The 26,476-nt window shown below is 40.5% G+C and overlaps 10 protein-coding genes across 10 annotated transcripts; all 10 read left to right on the top strand.

Moving 5' to 3' along the window:
• Window positions 1-141: 141 nt before the first annotated feature.
• LSM04_006751 (uncharacterized protein) lies at window positions 142-2,034 on the top strand (the record flags this gene model as incomplete). Its single annotated transcript, XM_067338902.1, has 1 exon — window positions 142-2,034. The coding sequence occupies one exon, from the start codon at window positions 142-144 to the stop codon at window positions 2,032-2,034; it is 1,893 nt and encodes a 630-aa protein (XP_067187943.1).
• A 429-nt stretch (window positions 2,035-2,463) lies between these two features.
• On the top strand, window positions 2,464-6,252 carry LSM04_006937 (uncharacterized protein; the record flags this gene model as incomplete). Its single annotated transcript, XM_067338901.1, has 1 exon — window positions 2,464-6,252. One exon carries the CDS (start codon window positions 2,464-2,466, stop codon window positions 6,250-6,252), a length of 3,789 nt encoding a protein of 1,262 aa, XP_067187953.1.
• Window positions 6,253-6,741: 489 nt separating this feature from the next.
• LSM04_003602 (uncharacterized protein) lies at window positions 6,742-9,111 on the top strand (the record flags this gene model as incomplete). The annotated part of the gene is made up of 1 exon (XM_067338900.1): window positions 6,742-9,111. One exon carries the CDS (start codon window positions 6,742-6,744, stop codon window positions 9,109-9,111), a length of 2,370 nt encoding a protein of 789 aa, XP_067187831.1.
• Window positions 9,112-10,025: 914 nt separating this feature from the next.
• Window positions 10,026-11,534, top strand: LSM04_000722 (Protein kinase domain; the record flags this gene model as incomplete). Its single annotated transcript, XM_067338899.1, has 1 exon — window positions 10,026-11,534. One exon carries the CDS (start codon window positions 10,026-10,028, stop codon window positions 11,532-11,534), a length of 1,509 nt encoding a protein of 502 aa, XP_067187707.1.
• Window positions 11,535-13,796: 2,262 nt separating this feature from the next.
• On the top strand, window positions 13,797-16,178 carry LSM04_000328 (Stealth protein CR3; the record flags this gene model as incomplete). The annotated part of the gene is made up of 1 exon (XM_067338898.1): window positions 13,797-16,178. One exon carries the CDS (start codon window positions 13,797-13,799, stop codon window positions 16,176-16,178), a length of 2,382 nt encoding a protein of 793 aa, XP_067187695.1.
• Window positions 16,179-16,814: 636 nt separating this feature from the next.
• Window positions 16,815-17,123, top strand: LSM04_007537 (Ubiquitin-fold modifier 1; the record flags this gene model as incomplete). The annotated part of the gene is made up of 1 exon (XM_067338897.1): window positions 16,815-17,123. The coding sequence occupies one exon, from the start codon at window positions 16,815-16,817 to the stop codon at window positions 17,121-17,123; it is 309 nt and encodes a 102-aa protein (XP_067187986.1).
• A 581-nt stretch (window positions 17,124-17,704) lies between these two features.
• Window positions 17,705-19,162, top strand: LSM04_001248 (uncharacterized protein; the record flags this gene model as incomplete). The annotated part of the gene is made up of 1 exon (XM_067338896.1): window positions 17,705-19,162. One exon carries the CDS (start codon window positions 17,705-17,707, stop codon window positions 19,160-19,162), a length of 1,458 nt encoding a protein of 485 aa, XP_067187726.1.
• Window positions 19,163-20,131: 969 nt separating this feature from the next.
• Window positions 20,132-20,659, top strand: LSM04_008618 (uncharacterized protein; the record flags this gene model as incomplete). The annotated part of the gene is made up of 1 exon (XM_067338895.1): window positions 20,132-20,659. The coding sequence occupies one exon, from the start codon at window positions 20,132-20,134 to the stop codon at window positions 20,657-20,659; it is 528 nt and encodes a 175-aa protein (XP_067188045.1).
• Window positions 20,660-21,774: 1,115 nt separating this feature from the next.
• On the top strand, window positions 21,775-22,956 carry LSM04_001235 (uncharacterized protein; the record flags this gene model as incomplete). The annotated part of the gene is made up of 1 exon (XM_067338894.1): window positions 21,775-22,956. One exon carries the CDS (start codon window positions 21,775-21,777, stop codon window positions 22,954-22,956), a length of 1,182 nt encoding a protein of 393 aa, XP_067187725.1.
• A 1,328-nt stretch (window positions 22,957-24,284) lies between these two features.
• LSM04_006847 (uncharacterized protein) lies at window positions 24,285-26,240 on the top strand (the record flags this gene model as incomplete). Its single annotated transcript, XM_067338892.1, has 1 exon — window positions 24,285-26,240. One exon carries the CDS (start codon window positions 24,285-24,287, stop codon window positions 26,238-26,240), a length of 1,956 nt encoding a protein of 651 aa, XP_067187947.1.
• Between the last annotated feature and the right edge of the window lie 236 nt (window positions 26,241-26,476).

The following is a 26,476-nucleotide window of genomic DNA, read 5'->3' as shown; positions in this document are numbered from 1 at the left end:
CAGTGATGGTTTTTTTTTATTCTTTCTTGCCGAAATTCTTGCTGTTTTTTTTTTCTCCTGGCAGAGGTGATAGCGGATTCAAGTACTTAAAAGAATAAAAATTTTTTGCCGTTTTTTGTCTAATTGTGGAAGGGAATTCATATGGCTATTGCGTATCCCATAGTGGAGGATCAACAGCTGCTCATTGAGTTTGCGACGAGTCGATTTAGGTTCGCCAGTGAAGATGTTGAACTCCTAAATACCACATGTACCGCCCTTATCGATGATGCCTATGTCGTCAGAGGCTTTGTCTTTGGGGCAGCATCTTCTTCGGCCAGTAATGTGCAACAAACACAGTCAAGCTTGGATGCTAGACAGTTTCCCATTCATTATTACCATAGTGATATGCCATTAAGTTCTGTGCCATCATCGGTATCCACTTTAACCCTCTCTGGTCCGTTTTCTGACACACGATCTCTTTTTCGTTCTCATGAGGCTTCGCTTCGTTCTATACAGTTCCGACTTCGACGGGGAAGATCTGTGTTGAATAGCCTTAACGAGAAATACAATTACGCCTTCACTGTAGTGACTTTTGGGAGGTCACAAAAGAGAGGTAGTGTTAAGGGTGAAACTCTTGCGGAGGGAAGAGAGAGTTCTGTGCAAGGAATGGCGCCAAATAAAAGTTCAGGGGAAGCGTCTCAGGAAAATGGTGCCTCAGAAACGGATAGTATTGAAGTAAATATTTTGGATACAAGCCGTGTGCAATCAGCATATGCTAAATTTATGCAAACTTTTGATTCACTCATTTTGTGGTTATCTGATGTTCTTGCTGTGCTAGACGGGGAAGGTTGTATCCCATCGTCTGGGAGGCGCATTGTGCAGGAACAACCTTTAGAGGAAGGAGAACGAAGAAAAAGTATTGAGAAACAAACCAAAACAGCATCTGCAAGTAACGCCGCATCTTTGCCTATAGTTCAAGATCCCTCCTCTACGCAGCAAGTATTGCATGAAGGAGATGTTAATTCCACTGAAACTCCCTCAGCTAGTACCAAAGATTCATCCACCCCAGTTCGACGATATCGGACGGTAAGTGTGACAACTTATGAAGTTCATGACGTTAGTAGTATCTTTCAATACTATCAGAACCAGGCCAATCTCTTCTACCTTCCTGAGTACACTTTTTATGATCCCCGTGTACAACGTCGTTTATTGCTTCCCTCTTACTATCAAGCATTACGCGACACAATTAATGACATAAGTAGTGAGATTGAACGTCTTGAACGACTTGGGGTAACATTAACTCGTGAACGTTTGAACGCTATTACGATAGCTTTTCGTCCTCCAATTTGCGAGTTTTCTTACTTACATGACTCTCTTCGTTTGTACTGGAGCTGGTGTGTGACTGAGGATGATCTTACATCTTTTCAGTATCACCGTATGCAGTACAACAAGTGTGTATTGGAGGCAGGAGAAGTAATGGAAATGCTAAAACAATTACGTCGTCCACCAGCAAGTAATGCTGCTAGCTCTGCCGTTTGGGTGCCTATAACTGAAGAACGCCTTGCAATTGAGGCAGGATTTGAAAGTTTTTGGCGTCTTAGAGAGCGTGTACTGGAGTTACGCGATTCACTTACTAGAGATATTGAAAAAAAGAATCGCACACATCGGTATAGAGTATCAGCGCCCTCACATATTGATACAAACGTTAGCAATAGAAATAAAAGTGGCACCATATCACAGTGGGCACTTTCGGCATTGCGCTCTTGGGTACAGCTTTTCACTTGCACTCCTGAGACTTCAGGGATGATATCTCCAGCAGAGCGAGATAATGAGGGGTTTCTACTCTCTACAACCTCCCCAATGTATAAATCCAAAGCAGAGTTATTGTACCTCGTACAGCGATTAACGAGGGCAGTTGAGGCACAGGCAACAACTCTTGAGAGGGACTTCCCAGGCACATTTTTCAGGGACGCGAAGGCCATGTGGGCAAAACGTGCTAGTGGGGTAATGCACTACATGGAGTCAGTAAGTGTTGTGTTTTCACGTCCTGGATAAAAGATGTTTTAGCATTTTCTTAATTGCTTTGCAAGTTTTTCCTTTGCTTTTTTCTCCATGTTTTTTTGTTTCTTCGGCGGAACTCTGTTTTTCTTTAATTTCAATAGGTTAAATATTAGTATATAATTGCCTTTCTTCAACTATTATCTGATTCTTTGTATTGTTTGATATATATATATATATGTATATGTGCTTTTTTTTACCTTTATTTTTTATTTGTTTGTTTCGCCACTTACTAAACCATACCCAAACACATGATATCGCTCAAAGATGGGACTCGTGTAGTGTAAACAAAAAGACACACCAAAGGTGTGTTATTGCTACAAGAATAATAATAATAATAATAATAATAATAATAATAATAATAATAATAATTATTATTATTATTTTGGTGGATATTTAATTACTTTTTATCCTTTTCCTGCAGATATGAAAGCTTCTGCTAAACGACGGAAAAATGTCGTTTCACCTCCCTACCATGATACGTATCCTTCCCTTACGGAAAAAGTCTTTCTACTTTACAATGGCATCGCCGGCGATGCTGACTTTGATATTGTGCTAGTTCATGGACTTGGGAGTGGAGAGTTCCAGTGCTGGACAAATAAGCGTGGTCTTCTCTGGCCTGCCGTATTTCTTCCGCAGGATTTCCAGCGTTGTCGAATTCTTTCTGTAGGGTACTCGCATACTCTATGGCATTGGTCATCCTCGGCGAACGTGGAGGAAGAAAGGAAGCAACAAGAAGAAAAAGGAGGGAAAGGGGATAGTAGTCTCACTCACTGGTGGACTGCAGTTACGCAAGGTGACATAAATTCCTCTTCGGGACATGGGATATCTAACGAGAATTTAAAAAAGGCAGCCAAAATCTTAGAGGGATCTTCAGTTCATGAAGCCTGCCTACCAGATCCAACTCCACCTCCGAAGGAAAAGGAGGAAGAGACATTGGAGCGCTGCGCAAAGGATCTTGCAAAACGAATTCTTTCTAATTCAGTAGGTGTAGGTAGACGACCTGTCGTATTTATTACCCATTCTCTTGGTGGGTTAGTTGTTAAACAGATGATTCTTTCCTTGGCATCATTAGTTTCATCACCCTCGGAGAAAGAACATAATAACGAAGATGTATCATCGGCGAACTTGCTGCTGAGTTCTCTCCGAGGTATAGTGTTTTATGCAACACCGCATTTTGGTACACCAATTGCGAGTGTCGTAACAGTTTTGAAAAATTACTATCAAAGATTAGGTGGTATAGGACCCTCAGAAGTTATTGCCACCCTTGGTGACTACAAGAAGGATCATCTGTCAAAGTTAAATGAAGAATTTCTCCGTGTGATTAAACACTGTGGTGAGGGTGGATCCGTTAACATTCTTTCCTTTGGTGAGACACGACGAGTAAATGGCATAATTCGTATTGTGGAGCCGGAGTCTGCAAACCCCACAGCAGATGATGAACGATTCCCTTTTTTTCTTCTTGACTATGACCACTTAGAGGTAAATTGTCCTGTATCAAAGGATCAACCAAATTATACCATATTGTTTGCTTTCCTCGAACGTATGAGGAGAAATGGGTTACTGCGTTCTGGAACAGTGAAAGATAAAAAATATCTATCAAGAGAAAGTTTGATGTCGGAAAAAAATGAGGAAACTGTTGTTGATAGTCATTTTACAATGGATGAAGTACTCTTTAATAGTACAGTTACTAACAACAACGTGAATGATGTATTTGTTGAGATACACTTATTACTTACATCACTTGAGCAGTTGACACAAAAGGTACGAGCACATTCTGTATCACTATTTGGGTGTATGATGCCTATGCAATTGGAAAAATTTCTCTCCTTAGTAATAGATGTATCCAATTATCCCACTCTATCTTCTTCATTCTTACAGAAAGAGATTATTGTTCTACTTCTTACGCCGTTATACCTCCTAAGATACTGGTTAGAACGGACTCTATGTACTCTAGAGAGTGTTTTGTTGCGCCAAGCGGAGGGCATTCCTCCTCTCTGCAATCTATCCAACTCGGAAAGGCGTGCACTGGATGAGATTGACTACGCTGTAGTAGAACTACGGTGTGAATGGGAATGTTACCACACTCAGTTAGGTAATACTTCCTTCACCAATAACATTTACCCAGCTGTGTTATTCTTTCCACATTCTATTACTGTTGTAGTTGCTGATACCATGGTGGATGATTGCGGTTCTCTCATTACGCTAGCCATGGGTTGTATACAAGAGACTTTCGGCTGGCAACGTAATGTAGGTATTTCATGGGCAGTGCGGGAAACATCTACCGGAATTTCACCATCTGCTTCTGCAATGATATCGTTCCTTACAGGGTGGTTCTGTTGTAGCGTTACTAAAAAGTATGAAGATGCTGCCATTGCATTCCGACGCTTTGCACGTGATGTTGCGTTGCTGCGGCAGGATTCATACTCTACGACACCACTTAAAAGTAGTCCTAAAGAAAAGTTATCTATTAAAAAACAGGAAAAACCTTTTATCTCATGGTGGGAGGGAAAGAAAAATGGTGATAAGATAAATACATTTGATGAAAAAAGGAGTACTCTCTTTTTACATGCGTTCGAATTACTTGCATATGCTTCTCTCTGTTGGTGTCAGATCCGCCTTAACCAACGCATTGAGGTTTTGCTACCTCTTGATTTCTCAGATGTATCGACGCAGCAAATAGCCCTTCATCGACTTTTGACGGAAGGACGTCAACAATATAATGTATTGGAGCGATCTCTTGATATCAATAGCATCACAAATCGTCCATTTTTTTCTGCAAAGGGTACAACTTCTTCATCTAATTCCTGCAGTAGAGAAGAAATACATGAGAATAAAGCGGAAGAGCAAGTAATGCGACCCTCTCCCACTGAAGTTGGTCTTGTAAAAAGTAGTATACCTTTACGAAGTTTTCCCTTTATATTTGAAGGTGCAAGTTGTAGGGAGGAAAGTATCGAAAAGATGGGAGATCGTTTCTTAGCTAGTGTAATACTATTCTGGTGGATTATGGAAAGACGTGTGGAGTTTCACGCACCGCTGGACAGTATGATTTCGAAGAAAAAAAATCAAACTCAGGGTATATATGACTTGCGAAGCCATGGGAATTGGGTGTGGGAAACAGCCCATCCCCAGCTAAAGAGTCACTGGCTTACGTGGCGATATATTGAATGTAAGTATGCAGATAAAGAACATAATAAGACAAACGATGAAGATTTTAAATTCTTGACAGATGCATTGCAGTTATATCCATACAATACCCCGGCACAGTACCTGAGGGGAGAAAATCTTTTTATGCGGAAAGAGCTGAAAGAAGCTGCCGATGCTTACATTGCTGTCTTGGAGTCTACATGTTTCCTTTTTAACCCAATATATCGTGCCGCTGCTGTGGGTCTTGGCTGGGTGCATCTACATCGGGAGAATCATCATGATTCTTTTTGTGTCCCTGGAAACAGTGGTAGTAATAATAATAGTGGTGGTGATATTGGTGTGGATACCCTTTCTTTTTATACTGCCCCAGAAGGGTTAAAAGAATGGTGGCGACTCGAAAAATTTCCTAGAGAGAGGAAAATAGAGGAGGTCTCTTTTCGAGGAGTCAGGTGCAATGATAAGTCAAATCACCTGGAGAGAGCCTCTGAACTTTTTAAATTAGTTTTATCCTTTGATCCTTGTAACAAGGGTGCTCTCTGTGGTATGGGGCGTGTGAAAATGTTAATAACTGGAAACGCATCTCTTGAGTTTCCTGATGCTAGTCGCTATTTTGCAGCTGTACTCAGAGATACCAATACAAAAGGAACGAAAATCCGATGGGACGAGGGGAGCAACATGGTGACAGTGAATAATAGACTATGGGAGTCTCGTGCTGCCTACTGGCTAGGGGAGATTGTGAAATTCAACATTCCTACAGACCCTGTGATAGTTAACAAAGAGAAAAGTACTGCAATTATTCCTAAGCAGTTGTGGGAGTTCGCAGTGAGACGGTGCCCAGAAAATGACTGGGCACTCACATCTTTGGGTCTGTTTTACACGGGGTATCAGTACGGCCACGTTGACGGCAACACCATCGCGCAACGGGAGAGAGGTGTGGAATTGCTCCAGCGTGCATTTGTTCTCAATGCAAAGAATACATGGACACTTTGGGGACTGGCCCAGTTTGCACCGGATCCAGGGCAGCGTCAGACGTGTCGTCATCTCCTAACGAAGCTTTTAATGAAGTGAGATGTTTTGATCGGGAAACTGCGCAAGTAAGTAAAGAGAGTGAGGATGAAGAAAAGAAAGAAAAAACGAGAAAGTGGAAAAAAAAAAGAAATGAGCAGTACTTTTAGTGAAAGAGAATATATCTCTTTCAAAGCATGTTTTGTTTTTTCTTCTCTGTGTTCATGTCTGTCAATATGATTCTGGAGAGTGTTTTAATATTCTTGTTTTTTTTTCCTTTTTTTTTGCCCTTTTTACCGCGTTGGCTTCTTTTACTTTACTGTTTACTGAATTCTATTCCCTTTTCTTCTTGCTTGATTTACTTAAATATGTATTCGTGCGTACCACATAGGAAGGTAAGAGTCGCTGTTTCAGTAAAGAGTAGTCTGCATCAATTAAGGGAAAGCGAAAAGAGTAGAAAAGAAAAAAAAAAAAAAAGAAAATAAGAAATAACCCCATAGAAGAACTGCCTGTGTGTGTTCGTGCGTTTGTGCTGGTGTACTAGAGAGATAAATGTCTGTGAATACCAGTGCGATTGAGAACAATAGTTCTGGTCTCCATACTTCTTCCTGTCCTGATGGCTCATATGCTTTTAGTGTGGAGGACGCCATGCGAAGCCGCACTGCGCCACCACCACCACCATCGTCTTCATCGATGAATGGTGGTTTCACCAAGTTAGTAGTAGAAGGGGAAGCCGATGCGGCGGCAATATCTGCACGAACAGCGGCTGCAGAACTTACACAAAGGGATGAGGAGGGAGAAAGGGAAGGGGAGGAGCATCAAGTTCGCCGTCGCCCTGGTCTCCAACTGCTCCGTGGAAATGATATTGCTTGTGAGCCATATTATAATGACCAACCTCAATACTTTTATTCAATGCAACTTAAGGCTCCGCCCACCCCAGTTGAACGTACTGGAAATAATCGCACCAACTCGCTGGGGAGGGAGAGTACTCCTGCGCGGCATGCGGAGTTACGCGAGATGCTTGTGACCGCTGAAAGGGAATTAGCGGAAGTACGTGAAGAGTGCTCTTTTCGAGGAGCCGAAATTGACAAACTCCGTTCAGAACTTGAACGAGAACGGGATGTTAACCGGAATTCACAAGTTCGATACGATGACGCAATACAAGAGCTGAGGGATGAGCACGCAGAGCAGACACAATGTCTATTAGATCAAATTTCAGTTCTAAAACGACTCTCTGAAAATGTAATGGATGAAAAAGCGAAACTGACTGAGGAGACGGCACAACGCAAGCAGCAGCTTCTCGCATTGCTGGAACGAGAACGAGATGAAAAAAGTCATATTATGGCTGATTATAGACAACAAACTGAGGCCCTTATAGCAGAACAGGGTCGAGAAATCACGTCGATGCGAAGTGCCCTTCAGTTAACTCGTGAAGAACAAGAACGACTTCAGGCCGAGCGTCAAGAACTTGAAGAAAAGGTACAAACTCTAGAAGAACAAGTTACCCAGCTTGAAAGTACGCTGGCAAAAGAGCGCACGGATGCAGAAAAACGGTTCCAAGAGGTAAATCAACGACATACACGAAAAATAGACGAATTAACAACTCAGAATGAAGAGATCGCCGCCCGAACGGAACGTGAGGCTGTCAAGCAACAGGAGCGGCGACAGGAATTAGAGGATCAGCTCCGCAGTGTAGGAGAACGGTTGCGTGTATTAGAGGAGTCTCATGCGATGGAGCAGCAAACCCTAAAGGAAACGTACCGACGTGAAGTAGAGGGACTTCGTGAGGAGTTGCGGATTGCGAATGCCCAGCGTGAGCAATTGTTGGAACAGCATGATAAAGTAAAACAAAAAATGTTGAAAAATGAAGAGAAGGTCACACAATCTTTGCGACAGTCTGTAGAACAATTACGTCAAGAAAAGGAAGCGGTAGCGGAAGAGGCGGTACGGCAGCGGGAAGAAATGCAAGAAAAACATTGGGCAAAAGTAAACCAACTTCAAACGACTATTGAAGGCCTACGACGACAGGTCGCGGATGAGAGTGCGGCACGCAAGGATGCGGAGTCTGAGCGTGACCTCCTCACGGCACGGGCGAATGGTCTTCAAGGTACTGTGAGCCGCCTTGCTGGGGAGCTGGAGTCGCTGCAGGTGGAGCACCGGGCCCGTGAGCGGGCGGCGGCGGCGGAGCGTGAGAGTTGCGTGGAGGACCTCCGCGCCCAACTGCAGGAGCGGGATGGGGAGCTGGCGGCCCTGCGGGGGGAACTCGCCCAGCGGGAGGAGGCGGCCCGGCGGGACCTCACGGCGGCGGCGGCGGAACTCGAGCGGGTCCGGACGGAGGGCCGACGGGCGGCGGAGGGCGAACGGGAGCGGGCGGGGCGGGAACTCGCGGCGTCGGCGGCGGAACTCGAGCGACTGCGGGCGGAGATTGGACAGCTCCACCGCGACACGGCCATGCGGGAGGCGGCGTGGCAGGATGAACTCGCTGAGGCGAGAGAGACACACGAGGAGGATGTGCGCCGGATGGATAAAGTACTCCACACACTCCGCGCCGACCTGACACGCGCCATAGCCGCAAAGGCAGAGGGGCAGAAGGAGATGGCAGCGGCGCAGCGAGAGGCACAGCGACAGCGATCGCAGCTGGAGGACGCACTCACACTCGCAGAGGACGCCCGAACAAAACTTCAGGATGACGCACACTACCGGGAACAATTGAATAATGAACTCCAGGGAACCGTGCGACTCCTAGCCTCAAAACTTGCAGCCCACGAGGATGACACACGACGTCTACAGGAAGAACTCGCTGACGTAAACACGCGACTCCATGACGCACACACCCTCCTAGGTAGAAAGGATGCCGCCATTGGGCAGTTGAATGCCCGAATCCGTGCCTATGAGTCGAGGACAGGTTCAACCTCCCTCTGAAAAAAGCTCTAACGCTTTTTTTTTGTTTTAAGTACATTGTATTTATTTTTTGTCTGTGTTTGTTTGTTTATTTCGATCTCTCCCACCACCACCACCACCACCACCACTCCTACACATAATACACAAACACACTTTCTCTCTTTTTTTTTGTCTATACTTGTTCCCTGTTCTTCGTTTGATATATATTTATTTCTCCCACACCATCCTCCGTGGTAGCCCCCCACGGGCTTCACGTTTCTTTTCTTTTCCCACACACCTGAGGAGAGGTATATGGATAGTAAAAGAGAGAGAGAGAGCGAGAGAGAGAGAGAAAGATGGCATAGAGGTAGAGTGTCTTGCAAAAAAAGGCAACAAATAGAAAACCAAAAGAATCAAAATCATTGGGAAAAGCATAGGAAGGTGAAAAGAAGAGGTGGGAGAGAGAGAGAGAAGTTGAAGAGTCATTAGCCACTGCCTGCAACTCCCCGATGTATACAGAAAGACTTTCATATTTAGAGAAGCAATATGTGGGTGTGGGGTCATTTTTTGGAAACATTCTTTCATCAAGTGAAATAGAGAACGAGTAAAAATATTTAACAAAATAGTGAGATGGGGAGGAGGGGGTGAGGAAGAAATGGTTAGAATAAGTGCGTGGATTGGGTGAGGGAGGTGTACACGCATACACACCATTTCCTTGCTTGCTTTTCTTCTTTACCCTCAATATAACCGAAAAGAAAAGAAACAAAAAACAGCCATATTACACTTCTCGGAATTATCCTCTTTCTCTTTACCTCTCTTTTTTTTTCTCTTTCTTTTTTAGTAGCAGTTGCTTATGGGATGTTTCTGCACTCTTACTTTGATGTTTTTATTTTCTTATTTTCTATGAATGATTGGATTATTTTCTTTCTTTTCCTCTTTCTTTCTGTGATTTTCAGATGTCTACATTGAATCGGTTGAAGTGCCTTGAAAAGCTTGGTGAAGGCACTTATGGCGTGGTGTACAAAGCGAGGGAACTTACAACTGGGCAGATTGTGGCCTTTAAACGCATGATTATCAACGGTGAGGATGAGGGTGTTCCCGCAACTGCGATACGTGAAGTATGTCTATTGCGAGCGCTAAAACATGATAACATTGTTTCTCTACGTGACGTACTATTTGAACCACCTAAAATGACACTTGTCTTTGAGTACTGTGAGTATGACCTCAAAAAGTACATGGAGCGCAATCGCCATAAACCAGTACCAGAGTTAATGAAAGAAGTTCAGCAAATTTTAAAGCAAGTACTCGTTGGATTACGTTACATGCATCGGAAAAGTGTTGTACACCGTGACTTAAAACCAGAGAACATATTTCTTAATGTCAATAATTTACCACAAGGAGCGAGTAAGACCACGGATTCCGCAGGGGTAATAAATAGGAAAACAAAAACTATAGAAGCCGTTATCCCAGATAATACACCGCAAAAATCCAATAATGGAAACGAACCCAACCAGCCTCTTAATAATACTATTTTTGATCATAATAGTATGCATAACAATAATAAGGATAGATCTTCTCTTGAAAATGATCATTCAAATATTAATGAGACTAGTGAAAATAATGTTAACAGTGGTTCTTCTCAGTTGGTGGTGAAACTTGGAGATTATGGATTAGCAAGGGTAGAAAACATCCCAGTGAAAAAGTATTCACATGACGTCGTATCACTCTGGTACCGTAGTCCTGATGTTATGATGGGGTCCGCACTCTATGGTTTCGCTGTAGATATGTGGTCTGTTGGATGTATCTTTGCAGAGATGGTTACTGGAAAACCATTATTAAGTGGACGTACAGATGTAGATCAACTTGTAAAGATATTTCACCTTCTTGGTACTCCCACACCAGAGACTTGGCCATCAATGATGACGTACCCAAAGACTACACAAATCTTGGGAGCTGCACAAGAACTCGTACGAAAACAGGCGGCTACATCTGCCCAAAAACAACAGTCTGTACTATCACAATCACAACAACAACGTCCTACTGTATCGCAGAAACCAAAAGAACGTCAACAAGATACGACACGAGGTAATACCGTAAATCAACCATCTCGTTCCAACGTTCAGGTTACAGATGAAGATGGTAATAAAAGCACCACGTGTGATATGGACGCGGTTCAGAGGGGTTTCTACAAATTCCCCCCTGAGTTGTGTTTCCCGTCAACCTTTAGTGAGTATGTAGAGGTATCGCACTTTCACGAGCGTGCCGGTGATGACGGTGTGGATTTACTACAGAAGTTAGTTCGTTATGAACCATCACAGCGACTAACCGCACATGAGGCGTTGTGCCATCCATTTATGAGAAATGTGACGGCCCCAACGCGGCGCCCAGTAGATGCAATGGCCGCTTTGCTTAAGCAGGCACTGGAGGAAAATGGTTTATTGGGGATGTCAGAGAGAAGTGAATAATTCACATGTACATATGTACATATACCATAATGTCAATGCTAAAAAAAACTATATATATATCTTAGTTTTTGTGCCTATGATGATAATGATGATGCAATGTGAGGATAGATGTTGACGTGATGAAAATAGAAACAAATAAAAATGTACATTTGATGTTGATTTTCTTCTGTTGGCATTTTTATTATTATTTGCAACCAAGCCCTATTGATTATTTCCAGAGGGATTTCCTAAACTTTTTTTAATTTTAAGTTTATGCACTGCCATTAAGAGGAGAAAGAGAAAGAATATATATATATATATATATATATATATATATGTTGTGTCTGTATGTGTGGTTGCGAAAGTAACCTTACCGTTAATGTATTGGTTTCTCTGGGGTGATCAATCCTTCTCTGTCAGTATTTCTTTCTCTTCTTATCCCACTGTTGAATTGATCCTTTTCTTGTGTCCATCTGTGGCACTTAACTAAAGAGCAACAGCAGCACATCCCCTCCCTTTAGTGTGTATATATGTACTGTTGTATTTCCTTTTTGTTTTTTGTGGATCCCTCATGTTTATTTATTTATTTTATTTTATTTCCTCATTCCTCCCTCATTCTTTTATTATCACTTATGTAAATCAATCACGACCCCATTGTTTTATTTTTCTTCTTTGATAACACACAACCTTGCTACTACGGCGGCCGCTGCTACCAGAAGGAATTGTTGAGTGAATAAAAAATTAATGGGGTTGAGACATTTACATTTAAGAAAGAATAGCTTTATTTTTTTCTTTGTTGTGTGTGTTTTTGTGCTACGTTTAGAAATGGTAATGATTGAACAGCCACATACTAAAAAAAAAAAAAAGAGACAAAATAAAAATAAAATAAAGTAGAACGTAAAAAATAAAACAAGGACTGCAGAAAACCAGGAATCATGGCTACAACTAAGTATATGGATATCTCTTATTGTGGTGTTACTCCTCCTCCTGCTTGAAACCCTTCTACCTGTATTCAGTTAAAAAGAAAACAAAGAAAACCAGAAAAATGTTTCTTATTTTTCCTATGTTTTTTTTCTTCTTTTTTCGCGCTTTGCTTTCTCTCTTTTTTTGTGTTTTCTTCTGTCTGTGATTATATATGACTCTCTTTCTGTATGTGTATCACCTGGGTTGCTTGTCACATGAGAGATTCCCCACAGGACACTCAATCAATGAATCAAACCAATTAAATGAGAGAGACATGGAGTATATACCTATGGATAGGTATATAATTGGTTAGCAAATGTATTTTTTTCTTTTTCTTTTCTTCTTTCGGCGCGCATCTAAGTTTGTATGTTCACCCAATCTCTTTTTGATGATGTTTTATTATTACTATTACTATCACGTTTATTATTATTATTATTATTATTATTATTATTATTATTATTATTATTATTATTATTATTATTATTATTATTATTATTATTATTATTATTATTATTATTATTATTATTATTAGTATGGTTATTACTATTATTATTGTTATTAGTATTATTCCTTCTTCTCTTCGTACTTTTACTATCACTAGTGCGAATCCCACCCTGTGCTGTATACTCTTTCCCTCAGTGTTTATTTATTTATTTTACTTTCTTCTTTTCCTTTATTTGTTTTATCTTCTCACCTCTGGCTGGTTCATCTCTATTGCTACACTTTCATCATTCCTAGTGACAGCACCGTCTTGCCCCGCTATACATTTGTAGGATTCATCTGCTTCTGTGAATCACACACACAAAGACACACAGTAAGGGAAATAGAATAAGAAAGAAGAACCCTACAAACTGTGAAGAAGAGCACACGGTAATAATAATAACAATAATAATAATAATAATAATAATAATAATAAGAAATAACAGTAAGAAGAACGAAGGAGAATTACAACCCAATACTCTCTGAAACGTCAGGAGGGTGGGAGGAATAATATCTCAACATTGTGTATTTTTTGAATAGGTTGTTTGACAGCAATAAACAACAACAAAAAAATACAAGAAATATAAGGAAAGACTAATCTAGGGAAACAGACCGAGTGGCTTGGTAGATAGAATCGAGAGCAAAATAAATACGAGAAAAAACAAAACAAAACCGGCGTTTTGTTTTGTTTTTTAGAGAAAAAAATATAGATTTGAACAGCAATATAAAGAAGGGTCTCATACCATTGCATATAAAGACACCAAAAAGAAAGAAAAATAAAAGAATAATAATAATAAGAATCAAAGAAGGCGGGCAAGCGAAAATAGTAAAATTACTAAGATGCGTGATCAACGAGGTCTATCTCGCCGCAGTTGGAAGCAACTAAAACACCGTTGGAAGTTACGCTTTATGAAAGGCCGAAAGGCTTTTATTATTGCCATTGTACTCCTACTACAATTGACTTGTTTTCTCATCTACTCGTGGTACTCAAGTTCCATTCCGTATGGAAGAGAAGGTCCTGTTGTGGACAGTACTGGTGAACGCATCGTATTTGCGGGTGAAACCGAACCACGAACTCCCGGTGCTCTTGGGGATCTCACCACATCTGTGCAAACACACACTCCAGAAGAATTAGAGGAGAAATACTCAGGGATGGATTTTGTATACACTTTTGTTAATGGTACAGAGCCAAATCACGCATTTCGTCGTGCCGCACTGCGGAAGTGCGGTGATACGATTAAACGGTTGGAAGAGGAATATTATGTAAATGGAACTATCACAGGACCTGTTTGTACAGGTGCTGGCATGATACCTGGAGCAACAACAAACGCTGATGTTTTGCAAGTAGCAAGAGAAACTGTTGCTAGATCGACATCTACCCGTGATCGCGAACGTGATGAACTACGGTATAGTGTTCGAAGTGTGGAACAACACATGCGGTGGCATACAGGTCGTCTTCTTATTGTTTCTCCTGGTCATAACCCGTATTGGATTGACAGAGCAAAGAATTTTATGCTTAGTGCATTTACATCTAATCATAATAAGGAAGAACTGCGTGGTCGTCATAATCGTATTACTACAGTACATCAAGATGTTATTATGCCATATGGTCTCCATCTCACAATGGACTCTCATACCATTGAAATGCAATTATTCCGTGTACGTAATATGACGCCTATTCACGTTTTTCTCAATGATGATTACTTTATCAATCGCGATGTAAAAGTCGAAGATCTTTTAAATGAGTTTGGTGGTACTTATGTACGTACAGAGCGTGGAATGCTGAAGAAAGCCGTTCGTGCAGATAATTCCGCTTCATGGGTTGGTGGTGTATGGAACACGAATCTCTTCAACGTAGTTGAATTGGATCTACGTGCATACAACTACCTTCCTCACAATCTCACCGCACACTGGAAAGACGCCGGATATGATATGAATGAAGATATTCCTGTTCCAGACATCGATACATATATACATACCGCACATAAATACCCACCAGAGTCACTTCCAGCGAAGGCTGTACCAAAACGTTCACGTTTCTTTGCCACTCACGCCCCTTTTGTGTATTGTACAAGAATGTTTGAATACCTTAATACACGGTATGAGCGGGAGATTGCGTACAACACCCTTAAGAATCGTGGTCGAAAAGCAAGTGATTTATTCACACCTTTTGTATATAATGCTTTTATTATGGCACGTCCGTGGCAAAGTTCACCACGATTTTTACCCTATCTCAATGCATTAATAATGAGTCAAAAACAGAAAAAGGAACCACCATCTCCTCTTAATATTGCTTTGGATAACATTGATGCATGTGCCCCTGCTACACTTTTGCGAAGACCAGCATCTGAAGCGGCATATGCAAAATTTGTTGACGATTTAGAAAGTAATAAAAGGTTAATACAGAGTTTAAAAGAAAGGAATCCCTTATTCTTTAATATAAATGATGGTTTTAGCGCTTCTAATAGTACTGACCAACTGCATGAATTTCTTGCAAAACTATTTTTTGAACCTGGACGAGTGGAGCAGATGACGAACGCCAATGTTCGAGAACGCTATCATGAACTCTACAAGTCTCTAATGAAGTTGCCTATTGTAATATTTGCATCCTACAGTGAGGCATTCTGCCCTCTTGTACGTAGTTTGAAACTTGCCCTACCTGATCACGAGGGAGTGGTACTGTTAGTCCGCGACTCTCATTTGGATAACGAAGGTGAAAGCGATGATCTTGCTGCGGTGCGAAAACGTCTCAATCATCGCGTCATGAGTGCTGTACCTGTTACATACTGCACCTATAATTCAAGAGTACATCATATCACACTGGGCGGGTGGAGAACAATCGGGGAAGAAGTCCTAGACGCCATGGATTCCATTAAATCTAGTAAAGATCTATCTGTCTCATTACCTGGCGATTACATTGGTGGTGCGGAAGTGCGTGTGGCTGCTATGGCGCTGGATGCCCGCACTCAACACCCACTTGAGAGTCTGCAGGCCATCACCCACGCCATTGAAGTGCCTGGGCAGACTCTTGCCCTTGAGGACTTTGTGCCGCATCCACTCACGGAGACGGGCGAATCGGTATTATTACTTTCACTCGAAGATGCGAATAGGAAAGTCGTGCATTGGGTGCATGGGGCAGCGGAGACAGATCTGCTCTTGACGTTTCCCCTGCCAGTGGAGGCGTATGAGGATATGAACGCGGAGGTGAAGTGGTCCATGTGAGTGTGGGGTGAATAGTGCCTAACACCAGTCTATGTGCTTATTTGAATGTGAATATATATATATATATAGAGAGAGAGAGAGAGAGAGAGGGAGGGAGGAAATATGGAGAAGGAATATAAATAAAAAAAGAAATGGTTGAAGGCGAGAGAAGGGAAAAGGGAAGAAGATTGGGAACTCCCACTACTCAGAGAAAGTAAGAAAGAAAAGCTTTATATGTGGTTGAAATTGTGTATGTGTATGTGTTTGGTTTTTTTTTTCTCCTCTGTTATTATGGCTAATATTCCCTTGTTCTTTCTTTATTTTCATCTTTCCTTTCTTTTTTCGTCATAGGTGCCAAGACTTTTTTCTTCCTTTCTTTTTGTTTTATCATTCCTCTTTATTATTTATGTAATGTTCTGCCTTGACCACCTTTCTTTGCTTTTATTTCGTATTACCACTTTTTTTCATTGACTTTTCTTTCTTTGCATAATATTATATGTATTTATATGCGTATTTCCACAGCTGGAAAGCGTGACCGTAGGAGAAGAGAGGAACAAGTGTTGTAACCAAAACAAAGCAAAAAAAAAAAAAAAACAAAAATAGAAAAGCTCCACAACAAGAACACCGACAAGAAAGAAGGAAAAACAAACAGAAAAGATGTCACAGGGAGAACAAACTACTAATCCTACTACTACTAGTACAGGTGGAGGAAAGGTGACATTTCGCATTATTCTCACCTCTGAGCGGAGTCAACCGTACCGTGTGATCAGTATTGCAGAAGAGGCCCCTCTCACCGCCGCACTGCGATTTGCCGCGGAGGAGTTTGGCATCGCCTCTGTGGACTCCATGGCAGCCACAACAAAAGATGGAACTGGGATTAATCCTGCACAAACAGCAGGGAGTGTGTTTATGAAGTATGGACAGGAGATTCGTTTAATCCCCCGTGATCGTGTGGGATGTGCTTGATCATATAATAATAATAATAATAATAATAATAATAATAGTAACAACCATTAATATTATTATTATTATTATTATTATTATTATTATTATTATTTATATTTCCTTGTTTGTTTGTTTATCTGTGGGGTGGGTCTTTAGGGAAAAAATTCATTCTTCCATCCAATGACAGGTAGGCTAACTCTTCTTTCTCTTTATACACTGCAATATTCCTCCTGTGTGTACTGTTTTTTTTTCCGTTTCGTTTTTGTGATTTCCTTCCTTTGAGAATATGCATCGTTGACATTACATTCGATATATGTATCTAGTCTTATTTGTATTCGAGTAAAATTCCTGGCGTCTTTTTTATTTTATTTTTTCTTTCTCTATCCCTTTTCTACAGCAGAAAAAGAAACAAACAAGCAAAGAAAGAAAGAAAGAAAGAAAGAAAGAGAAAAAAGGAAGCTCTATTTCATTATTTCCTATTATTATTTGCACAAATTGTATATACACATTTACACAAAGGAGGTTAACATCTGCTGGTACTCTTTTTTGATTTATTTTTTTTTTTGTTTGCTTTTTTTTTTCTTGTTTCTTTTCCCATAAAAATGACTCTATCTCCACAATGGTCTAACTCCGTTGTGGTGCGCTCGGATGATGGAAAGGTGTTGCAAACGCAACAGAGACGCACAGCGGGGCACACGTCTTCGTCTTCGTTAACTTCTTCTGCAGGACCACGACCTATTATTGTACGGCCTCGTGATCCACATATCTTTACAGCAGTATCCTCCAATAATAATAATAATAATAATAATAATAATAATAATAATAATAATATTGGTGGAGATACGGTGGGAATATCCGGCAGCAGTTATAACAGTAATAGCAATAGAGGCGGAGCCCCATTTCTGGCATCCCTGCTTGTTGGGCGAGATGTGGTGGACACTTTTTGGATTCCCGATCCCAAACGAAATGAGATGGGACTGTTAGAGTCTATGTATCGTCGTACGGCGGCGAATCGCACATATGTATTACTACAAAGTCGACCATTGCCTGAATTGCAATTTAACTTCTCTACTTGCACAGGTGATAATATTGATCTTTCCCATGAGGCATTCCGTCTCTCCAAGACATCTATGGCTATATTGCAGATGGAACGTCACTTGTCTGATGAGGCAGAAGTTCTCCTGCGGGTGGGTACCACCGATTCTCATGGTGCGAGTGGAAATTACGATCATAATAATAGTGTTAGTGGAAATCAAGCACGTCCTCGTCAGGGTGGTATTTCTGGTAAAGTTTTTAAAGATCAACTTCGGAATGGTTTACGTTCTCTTCATGAGGAGGAATATTACCTTGTGCGATATCGTGATTACAGTACATGGGCCGTACAACACTACAGTGAAATTGCCAAAAAAGATCATTTCTGGGGTAAAAAATATGTAGAGCAGTGTTTTGCCGTTCACGTGGGAAAAGAACCTGGTGAACTTATTCCCATCACAGAAGCCCAATTCCTCTTTGGGGTGGAGATTCTCCAGCGTCAGTTACTCGAACATGTCGGTATGAGTTCCATTCCCAATATCAATTACGCCACACTAAGTAAAGATCAATTTCGATCACTTGGCGTTATCCTCGCTGATGGAATGCGGGCAGTGGGAGTCGAGGGCGAAGAACAACGCCGCCGTCGTGAAGAAGCGGAAGAAGCAGAAAGAAGACGTAATGCCAACGCCAACACTTATATTCCTCCCAGTATGTGGGATTGGACACCAGGGGCTATAAAGAAACGAATCGATCATCAATTACAATCGCATTATCAGGCACTGGGACGTTTTGTTGTGCGAAGTGCGGTGTTAGCGGTGGGAATGTATGTAGTGTGGTCATATGTGCGGCGTGCTATTCCGCAGGATTCCACCACAACTGCAGATCATCGACGTGGTGGACAGAGAAGTCGGCGAAACAACACTTACTATGAAGATTCTAAAGATGCATTTGCACCTAGTGGATTTTTTCGAAGTGTTCTACTGGGCCCAAAGGAAGTTTTTGACTATCTTTTAGCCCCCACAAAGTAGTGGAATCATTCTTTTCTTTTCTGTTTTGTTGTCGTGTGTTTTGTTTTGTTGGTTGTGCTGTTAGTTGTGGATATTTGATTATTTGCACTGGTGTGTCCCAATGTGTGCGTTCGTATTTGTCTTTGAGTGTAAGAGATGGTGAGATATGAGATATGAGAAGGGTAGAAGTAACAAGAAATGTGGGATTTGTTTTTTATTGTAGGTGATGTTCTTCTCTTTTCAAAATTCCTTCATTCTTTATTATTATTATTATTATTATTATTATTATTATTATTATTATTATTATTAGTTATTTACTTGTTCTTCTAAAATAGAAAAAGGAATCAATATCTGTAGTGATGGAATATCTTATTTCCGCTGTTTCTCAGTTTTCTTTGATTTCCTTGTTGCGTAGATATGCTTTCATTGTTCTATTCACCACATATATATATATATATATATATATATATATATATAGGATGATGATGATGATGTTAATGATGTTAATGATTGCGTAAAGAAAGAAAGAAAGAAAGAAAGAAAAGAAAACAGTTATCCAAAAAAGAACTTCACCCTTACACTGGGTGACAAATGCAACATCGAGGAGAAAAATAAGATGAACCCTCTCTAAAATAGAGGGGTATATCTATCTCTCTCTCTCTCTGTATATATATATATATATATATATTATACCCTCGTTATCTCTAATTCTTTCCTTTCTTTTCTCTTCTCTTCTTTCACACATACACACAATTATTCCATAGTCCTTCTGTAAAAGTAGATTAATCTTACGACAAGATACCCCCCAGACCCACACATACACACAGAGAGAAAGAAAGAACGAACGAAAGAAAAAGAAATTTGTACATATATATTTATATATAGCTAGATAGATACAAACACCTATCTATCTATCTATAATATCTATCTTTCATATTCCAATCCATCACTTATATATTTCTATCTATTTATATATCAATATATTCCTTTATGCCTGCCACAGCTGCAGTGGAGCGGCGGGTGCCGGTGTTGCCCGCTGCCTATCAATACGTCCCCGCACATGTTATTCGCCGACAGCCAAAAGTAGATGTTGTCGAGTTAGACATTCCCACCGTATATCACCCAGAGATGCCAGTGCAGGAAACTCAAGACCCCCGCCAAATCCCACTCGCCCCAATGCGGCAATCACCCACAAAGGGAAATTCCAAAGAGAAGCACCATAAAAAACGCAGCGGTTTTGAATCAAAAAAGATGTCCAGTTGGGTCAGCACCACCACATCGACTACGGTGTTTCTCCCATCCGCAACGATGCAAGTGAGAAGCGTGCCGGAACTACCACCACCACCCTCCTCCTCACCAGAACCGCAACGGCAGTATCAGGATTCCGGAATGGGGGGATCGCGGTTGGCTTCATCTGCACTACTCACATCTGGGCATATGACGGGTGTGACGCAAGTTCATGAGGGGGAGGGTAAAAAAGCCCGCGCTTCTTCTTTTACACTCCTTCCAAATAGATAATGGTGCCTTTGATAATGTTGGTGAGGGGGAGGTGAGGTAGACTGAGGCAAAGGAATGGAACGAGTGGAGAGATGATCGAGAATGAAAAATAAAAAAGAAGCACCAAGTCTATAAGGAGGTATACAATATATATGTAGGAAAAGATGAGAGGAAAATAAGATTCAGACCTTCTCTTATCCCATTGAACTTATATTCTTGACTTGTTCACACACACACACACACACTCTCTCTCTCTCTCTCCCTCATTCTCTTTCTTTTTCTCTTGTAATAATAATAACGCAGTCCCAAATTGGGTCAAAAAGAATAAGAGAGGTATTTAATCTCTACTTGGTTCAATTAAGTATTAATGTAAAGAATGATAAAAAGGCTTCTCTAAACAAGACTTGTAAGTGCGTTTCTTCACGAGTCTTTGTGGTCGTGTGGCCTTTTACCATAGCTACATGGTTATATTATTTTTACTATTAAAAGAAAAAAAAAAAGAGAGAGAGAGAGAGAGAGGGAGGGAGGGGGGTTGAAAGGAACATTTTCCTTTTATACTCTCTCTATTTGCTTTTTTACATAGTTACACGTTAATTTCCCGTTTCTTCTTTTACTTATATTGTAGTTGTATCTTTCAATGGTGTTTGACGTGTTTCGCCTATTTGTTCGAGTAGACAGAGAATCAGGTAACCTTTTTGCTACTGTGAACTTGCGATCGGTGTTGCATTTTCTTTTAATTTATATATGTATTGTACGAACTGTGTACGTACATTAAAAAAAAAAGAACAACTTTCACTTTTCCTGCCGTAGATATTATAGTTTCTTTTGCTGTTCTCGCTATTGTTTTTTTTCCTTTTTATATTTATTTTATTTTATTTCTGGTGGCTTTCTTCTTTTTTATAAGAGCGTAGGTGCATCCCGCTCGTAGGGAGGGAAAAAGAAAGAGAAAGAGTGAAATAGAGAAAGCACGCAGAGGAAGAATTGTGTTAAATACATCAAACAGGCCAAAGACTCGTGAGTAAAAGGGACTACAAATTAAAAAACGTAGAGAAAGACAAAAAATAAAAGAAAATCGAAAGAAAAGAAAATAACAACGAGAAAACAGTAAGAACGAGAAGAATTTCGCGAATAGAGGAATGGCTTCGGTGCGGCAAACTCTAGGCGGTTCTTTCAACACCAGACTCTCTCCATCTCAACAACAGCAGGGGAGATATCGAGAACAATATCAATATCAACAGCAAGAACCACAACAAGAACAAGAACCACATTATCAACATCAATATCAACAATATAGAGAACAGAGGCAGCAGCAAGAAACGGGAGAAGGAAGTCTGTACCACCCAAACCGATTACCGCGAGTGGGTGTGGTGGAGATGGAAATACCTGTTGTGATGGCAAACTTCCCCCGGGGATCCCGAACGGGAATTGCGAATGATAATAACACGTTGCCCATTGTGGAACGGGGAACAACACCGGGGGTGCCATTTGATTTATGCAGTCTTTCTACTGTGGGAAGTCACAGTGTCGGCTCTGCATCTACACATCGTCGATTTAAAAAGTACACAACAACGACAATTACAACGACCACTGTAACGAAGATTGTACTTCCACACATGAGTCAGGTGATTTCATCGGATGTTAGCAACCCTATGCATCCACAGAATATATTAATGGCCATTGAGGACAAGAAGAGTGGGGATGATCGCAAATTAGGGAATAGTAATGCGTTAGAGAGTTCTCAGGTCCGAAACGGTGATGGACATGTTTATCCACGTAAGGATGAGCAACAACAAGAACGGCCAGAGTGGGACACCAATAATGCACCTGTTTCTGATGGAATTCCGTTAAAAGCCAGTCGCCATCCCAGACAGAATTCATCAAATCCAAACAGCAGTAACTCTCCACAGACCTCAGATGCCTCCAACGGCCGCAATGGCTCATTCACATCAGGGGAATTGCTCCCACACACCGAATCATCACCTCCACAACAACAACAACAACCTTGGGTGTTTAATCATCAGACCGTTAGTAAAACAACATCCGTATCTCGTCACCTACCTCCCGTCTCCGGAACTCACAAAAAAGAGAAGCGAGATTTGTCAGTTAACGGGACTGCAATTCCACTGCGAGACGAACAGGCACGTCATAATAGACAAGAAGGATATGGGGAGCCGCATGACACCAACACTCCATCCCATTCACAATGTCTTCACAGCATGCCTAACTCAGCTGCTAATGAGAAGATAAGTGAAAACTTGCGGCAGCCATGGATATTAAATGAAGAAAAAACCCAGAGGGAGTGGTATACTGTAGAGTAGTATATATATATATATATATATATATATATTTCACTTATCTATGGTATATTTATATATTATTATTTTTCTTCTCCATTTCATAGTTTATTTGACTGTATCATTACTTTTTATTTGATATTTTCTCTTCCTCTACCCTTGCGCTTCATATTTACCCTCAAGAGGAAGAAGTTGAAAAGGAAGAAAAAAAGGGGGCTAAGCAAATGAAATGGAAATAAAGGAAAGCGTGATAGGGAAGAAAAAAAAAAAAAGAACGATTAACTGTATTTTGACAAGAAAATCTGATTGAATTCGTGAATAGATTGTATGGGGGCTGAAAGGGGGGAGGATACCATGACGAAAGAAGGAGAAGAAAAAAAAAAGAAATGACAGTTTCACCCTCTGTCTGTTCCTCCCCACTTTTTTTTTCTCGTGTCATATTTATTCCTAACGGTTTCATTTACTGTTTTCTCTTTTGATATCAGATACGAACAGATCCACTCTTTGCATTCTCCGACGAGGTAGAGCAATATATATATATATTTACTCTGCCTATCTAGGGAGGGTTGAAGTAAAACAGTGGGAGTATATATTTTTTCCTTGTTGCTCTTTGGCATGTGCATAAAGGCAATTTCCACCACACCTACCCCTTGTTTTCTCTTTCTTTCTGTCTGTACTTCTGTCTCGTACACAAACTCTTCTATTGTCATTGCAATACACAGATAGTGTACACTATTTACTTCTTTCTTCACGGTTTTCTACATCCATTTTCTCTCTTGCTGTTCTGAGGGAATTAACAAATAGAGTCTATGGTGATCATCACTACAGGAGATTAGGAACACAGAGAAAAAAAGAACGAAGATGAAAAAGAAAAAAATCGAAGGAAAGAATTACTCTTATTTATCTAATGAATGCATGCATTTCGTGCGATTTTATTTTTATTTTTTGATCGCTGAAGGCAGAACTTATTTAAGGGTGGGACGTACTGATCCTTTTCTTTTGCATACCTCTATTTCTTGCTCTGTGTTGGTGACAGAGATATGCAAGTACAGTTTAAATGCAATAATGATTATATTCTAAAAAAAAAAGTGGCAGCGTTTTGTAGAATTGTCTGTTTTTTTTTTCTCCTTTGAAATACGTATTTTTTCTCTTGTTTTTTCGTTATTTTTTCTTCTTTTGATATTCTAGATGTATAGGTAAAACTAATATAGAAAAAAGTCTCTTCCTCTTCCATTTTTCTCATCGGATTGAATAAATTTTTAATCCTAGTGTCCTTGCTTGTTAATTACGTTTTGAGGCTCCATTAATAGGAAAATTAAAAAAAGTTTGAAAAGGGTTTAAAACACACATAAATGAACCTCAACGGTATTATTGCTCTCGTCGTTGTACTCGCAGTTGTATTTGTTATAGCTGTATGTGTTGGAGTGTATTGTTACTTCAAGAGAAAATCGTCTTCTGGAGGAAATCATGGAGGAGTTGATGACCTGGATGCTCCTACTGAGGGGTTCAATCATGATAATGGGATGGATCCTCAATATTTCGCTGCTTCTAATGTTCTACAAAAGGGAATGAATAGGCAAGACTCATCCGACGATGCAAGCTCTACCAGTATTAGTGGATACACTACCAAGAATGATGGTAATAAAGAAGGCACTACCAATTTCAGTGGTAATAGTGGAAGTACTATCAGTATTGGTGGTCTCAATGATTGTACTGATGTTCCTATCCATGTTATGAATGATAATCCTGACGTACCTATTCTTATTAAGAATGATAATCCTGGCACTTCTATTCCTATTAACAATGATGAAGTTACAAATACTTTTGACTTCTGGAGAAAAGTAGAGGCGGCAACAAGTTTTGGGCCTATGGTGGAGTCTCTGGGAGGAAGCAGAAAAGTAAGTTCTGTCTCTGTTCCCCGTGCTAAGCTGGGCAGAGCAACAAGTGCATGGGAAGAGAGAAAGGAATCATTGGTTGTAACAGGACCCTCAGATCATTTGGTTCAAAGACCAAAAATGGAAGAAACCGTTTTTTTAGAGAACGAAGAATATACGAGAGAACATCGCATAAGTTGCAAAGCACGGGATCTACATCCTTCTGTGTTTGATGTTTCTCCAAATTTGCAAAAACCGGTTTTTTTATTGGATGCTCCGTCAGGAACTGACAAGTTGGATGTATTCACCTTCATTGAAATCCAAGGTGTTGCAGACGAACGGAAAGAAATATGTGGTACCGATAGGGAACTCCCATTTTCAACGTCTCGTTCAGCGTTGCAGTCCACACCCATTGTAATCTTTGTGAGAGAAGCTACTGATAATAATAATAATAATAATAATAATAATAATAATAATGATAATGATTATGAAGAAGACGAAAAAGCAAAAGGTACCCCATTGGATATTTTTAACTTTGATGACTCAGCAAGCGAGGTGAGCAAACAGAGGCGTTGGTCTCGTTATGATGTATCTGTTGAAAATCCCTCTGGTTTTATGAAAGAAAATACCATGTTTCCTTTAGATAGCCCATTAACGGGTTTCTCTCTGCCTGGGGAACCCCATGTGAAAGAGAAACTAAAAAACGAAGATAATAATAATAATAATAATAATAATAATAAAGGAGAAAAAACAAGCAAAAGTAATTCCGCTAATGAATACATCTTTCATAATTTGCACGGTGCGTTACGATCACCTCATGAAGTGGTATTACCTAAAATATCATTGGAGAGCGATGACCCTAACATGTATTTGCTTCCAGTAGACATATATGCAAAAAAAAAAGGAAGCTCTTCTGGCACTTTTTACGATTCAATGCTACGTTTTTCAGGTTATTTTGTGCCGCAAACCCCCATTTCTGCAAATGAACATGATGGGAGTGAGCTTTTTGAACCTCTCAGCGTCGATAGTCCTTCAAACTTAGAGTGTTTCCCCACTGCTATTTCAGAAAACGGAAATAAAATAGATAGAAGGTGGATATGGAATGACTACAATCAGAGTTATGCAGATTCCATACCTTCATCACCCCGGTCAAGGTCCAGTACCGGAGAAAGGGGCTCTCGGGAAAGCTCCCCAACATACGATCCCTACCTGTTAAATTTGTTTTCTAGGCGTTGGCTACCTGGTGATGCAGGTAAAAGGGATGCTCGAAAAGAAGATGCAGGACATAGTAAATCAGGGAGATTGTTTTTAGGAAATGGGGCATCTCCTGGACGTGATGATAAAACATTTTCCCAACTAGAAGAGGAAATATACATTAAACAGATTCTCTGGTGGGCAGCTCACATGGTGAATCCCAATTCAAGAGAATCTTAGAACGGAATTAGTATGTAAGCGGGGAGAAGTAAAATGAGAAGGTGTGGGGCCTGAGTCACTATCCCCCCGATTTCCTTCAAATTGATAGTTTTCTTATGATTGTTTCATGACTGCCATTTTTTCATTTACCCTTTCTCAAAAAAAAAAAAAAAAACGGTAATATAAACCTTATCATTGTTTGGTGACAAATTGACTTGTTCATGCGGATGTTTTTTTCCTTTTTGTGACCCCCATCT

This window comes from Trypanosoma melophagium (assembly GCF_022059095.1).
Source record: "Trypanosoma melophagium isolate St. Kilda chromosome Unknown ctg4segment1, whole genome shotgun sequence".
NCBI classification, from domain to species: domain Eukaryota; phylum Euglenozoa; class Kinetoplastea; order Trypanosomatida; family Trypanosomatidae; genus Trypanosoma; species Trypanosoma melophagium.
This window is presented reverse-complemented; position numbering and strand designations above follow the sequence as displayed.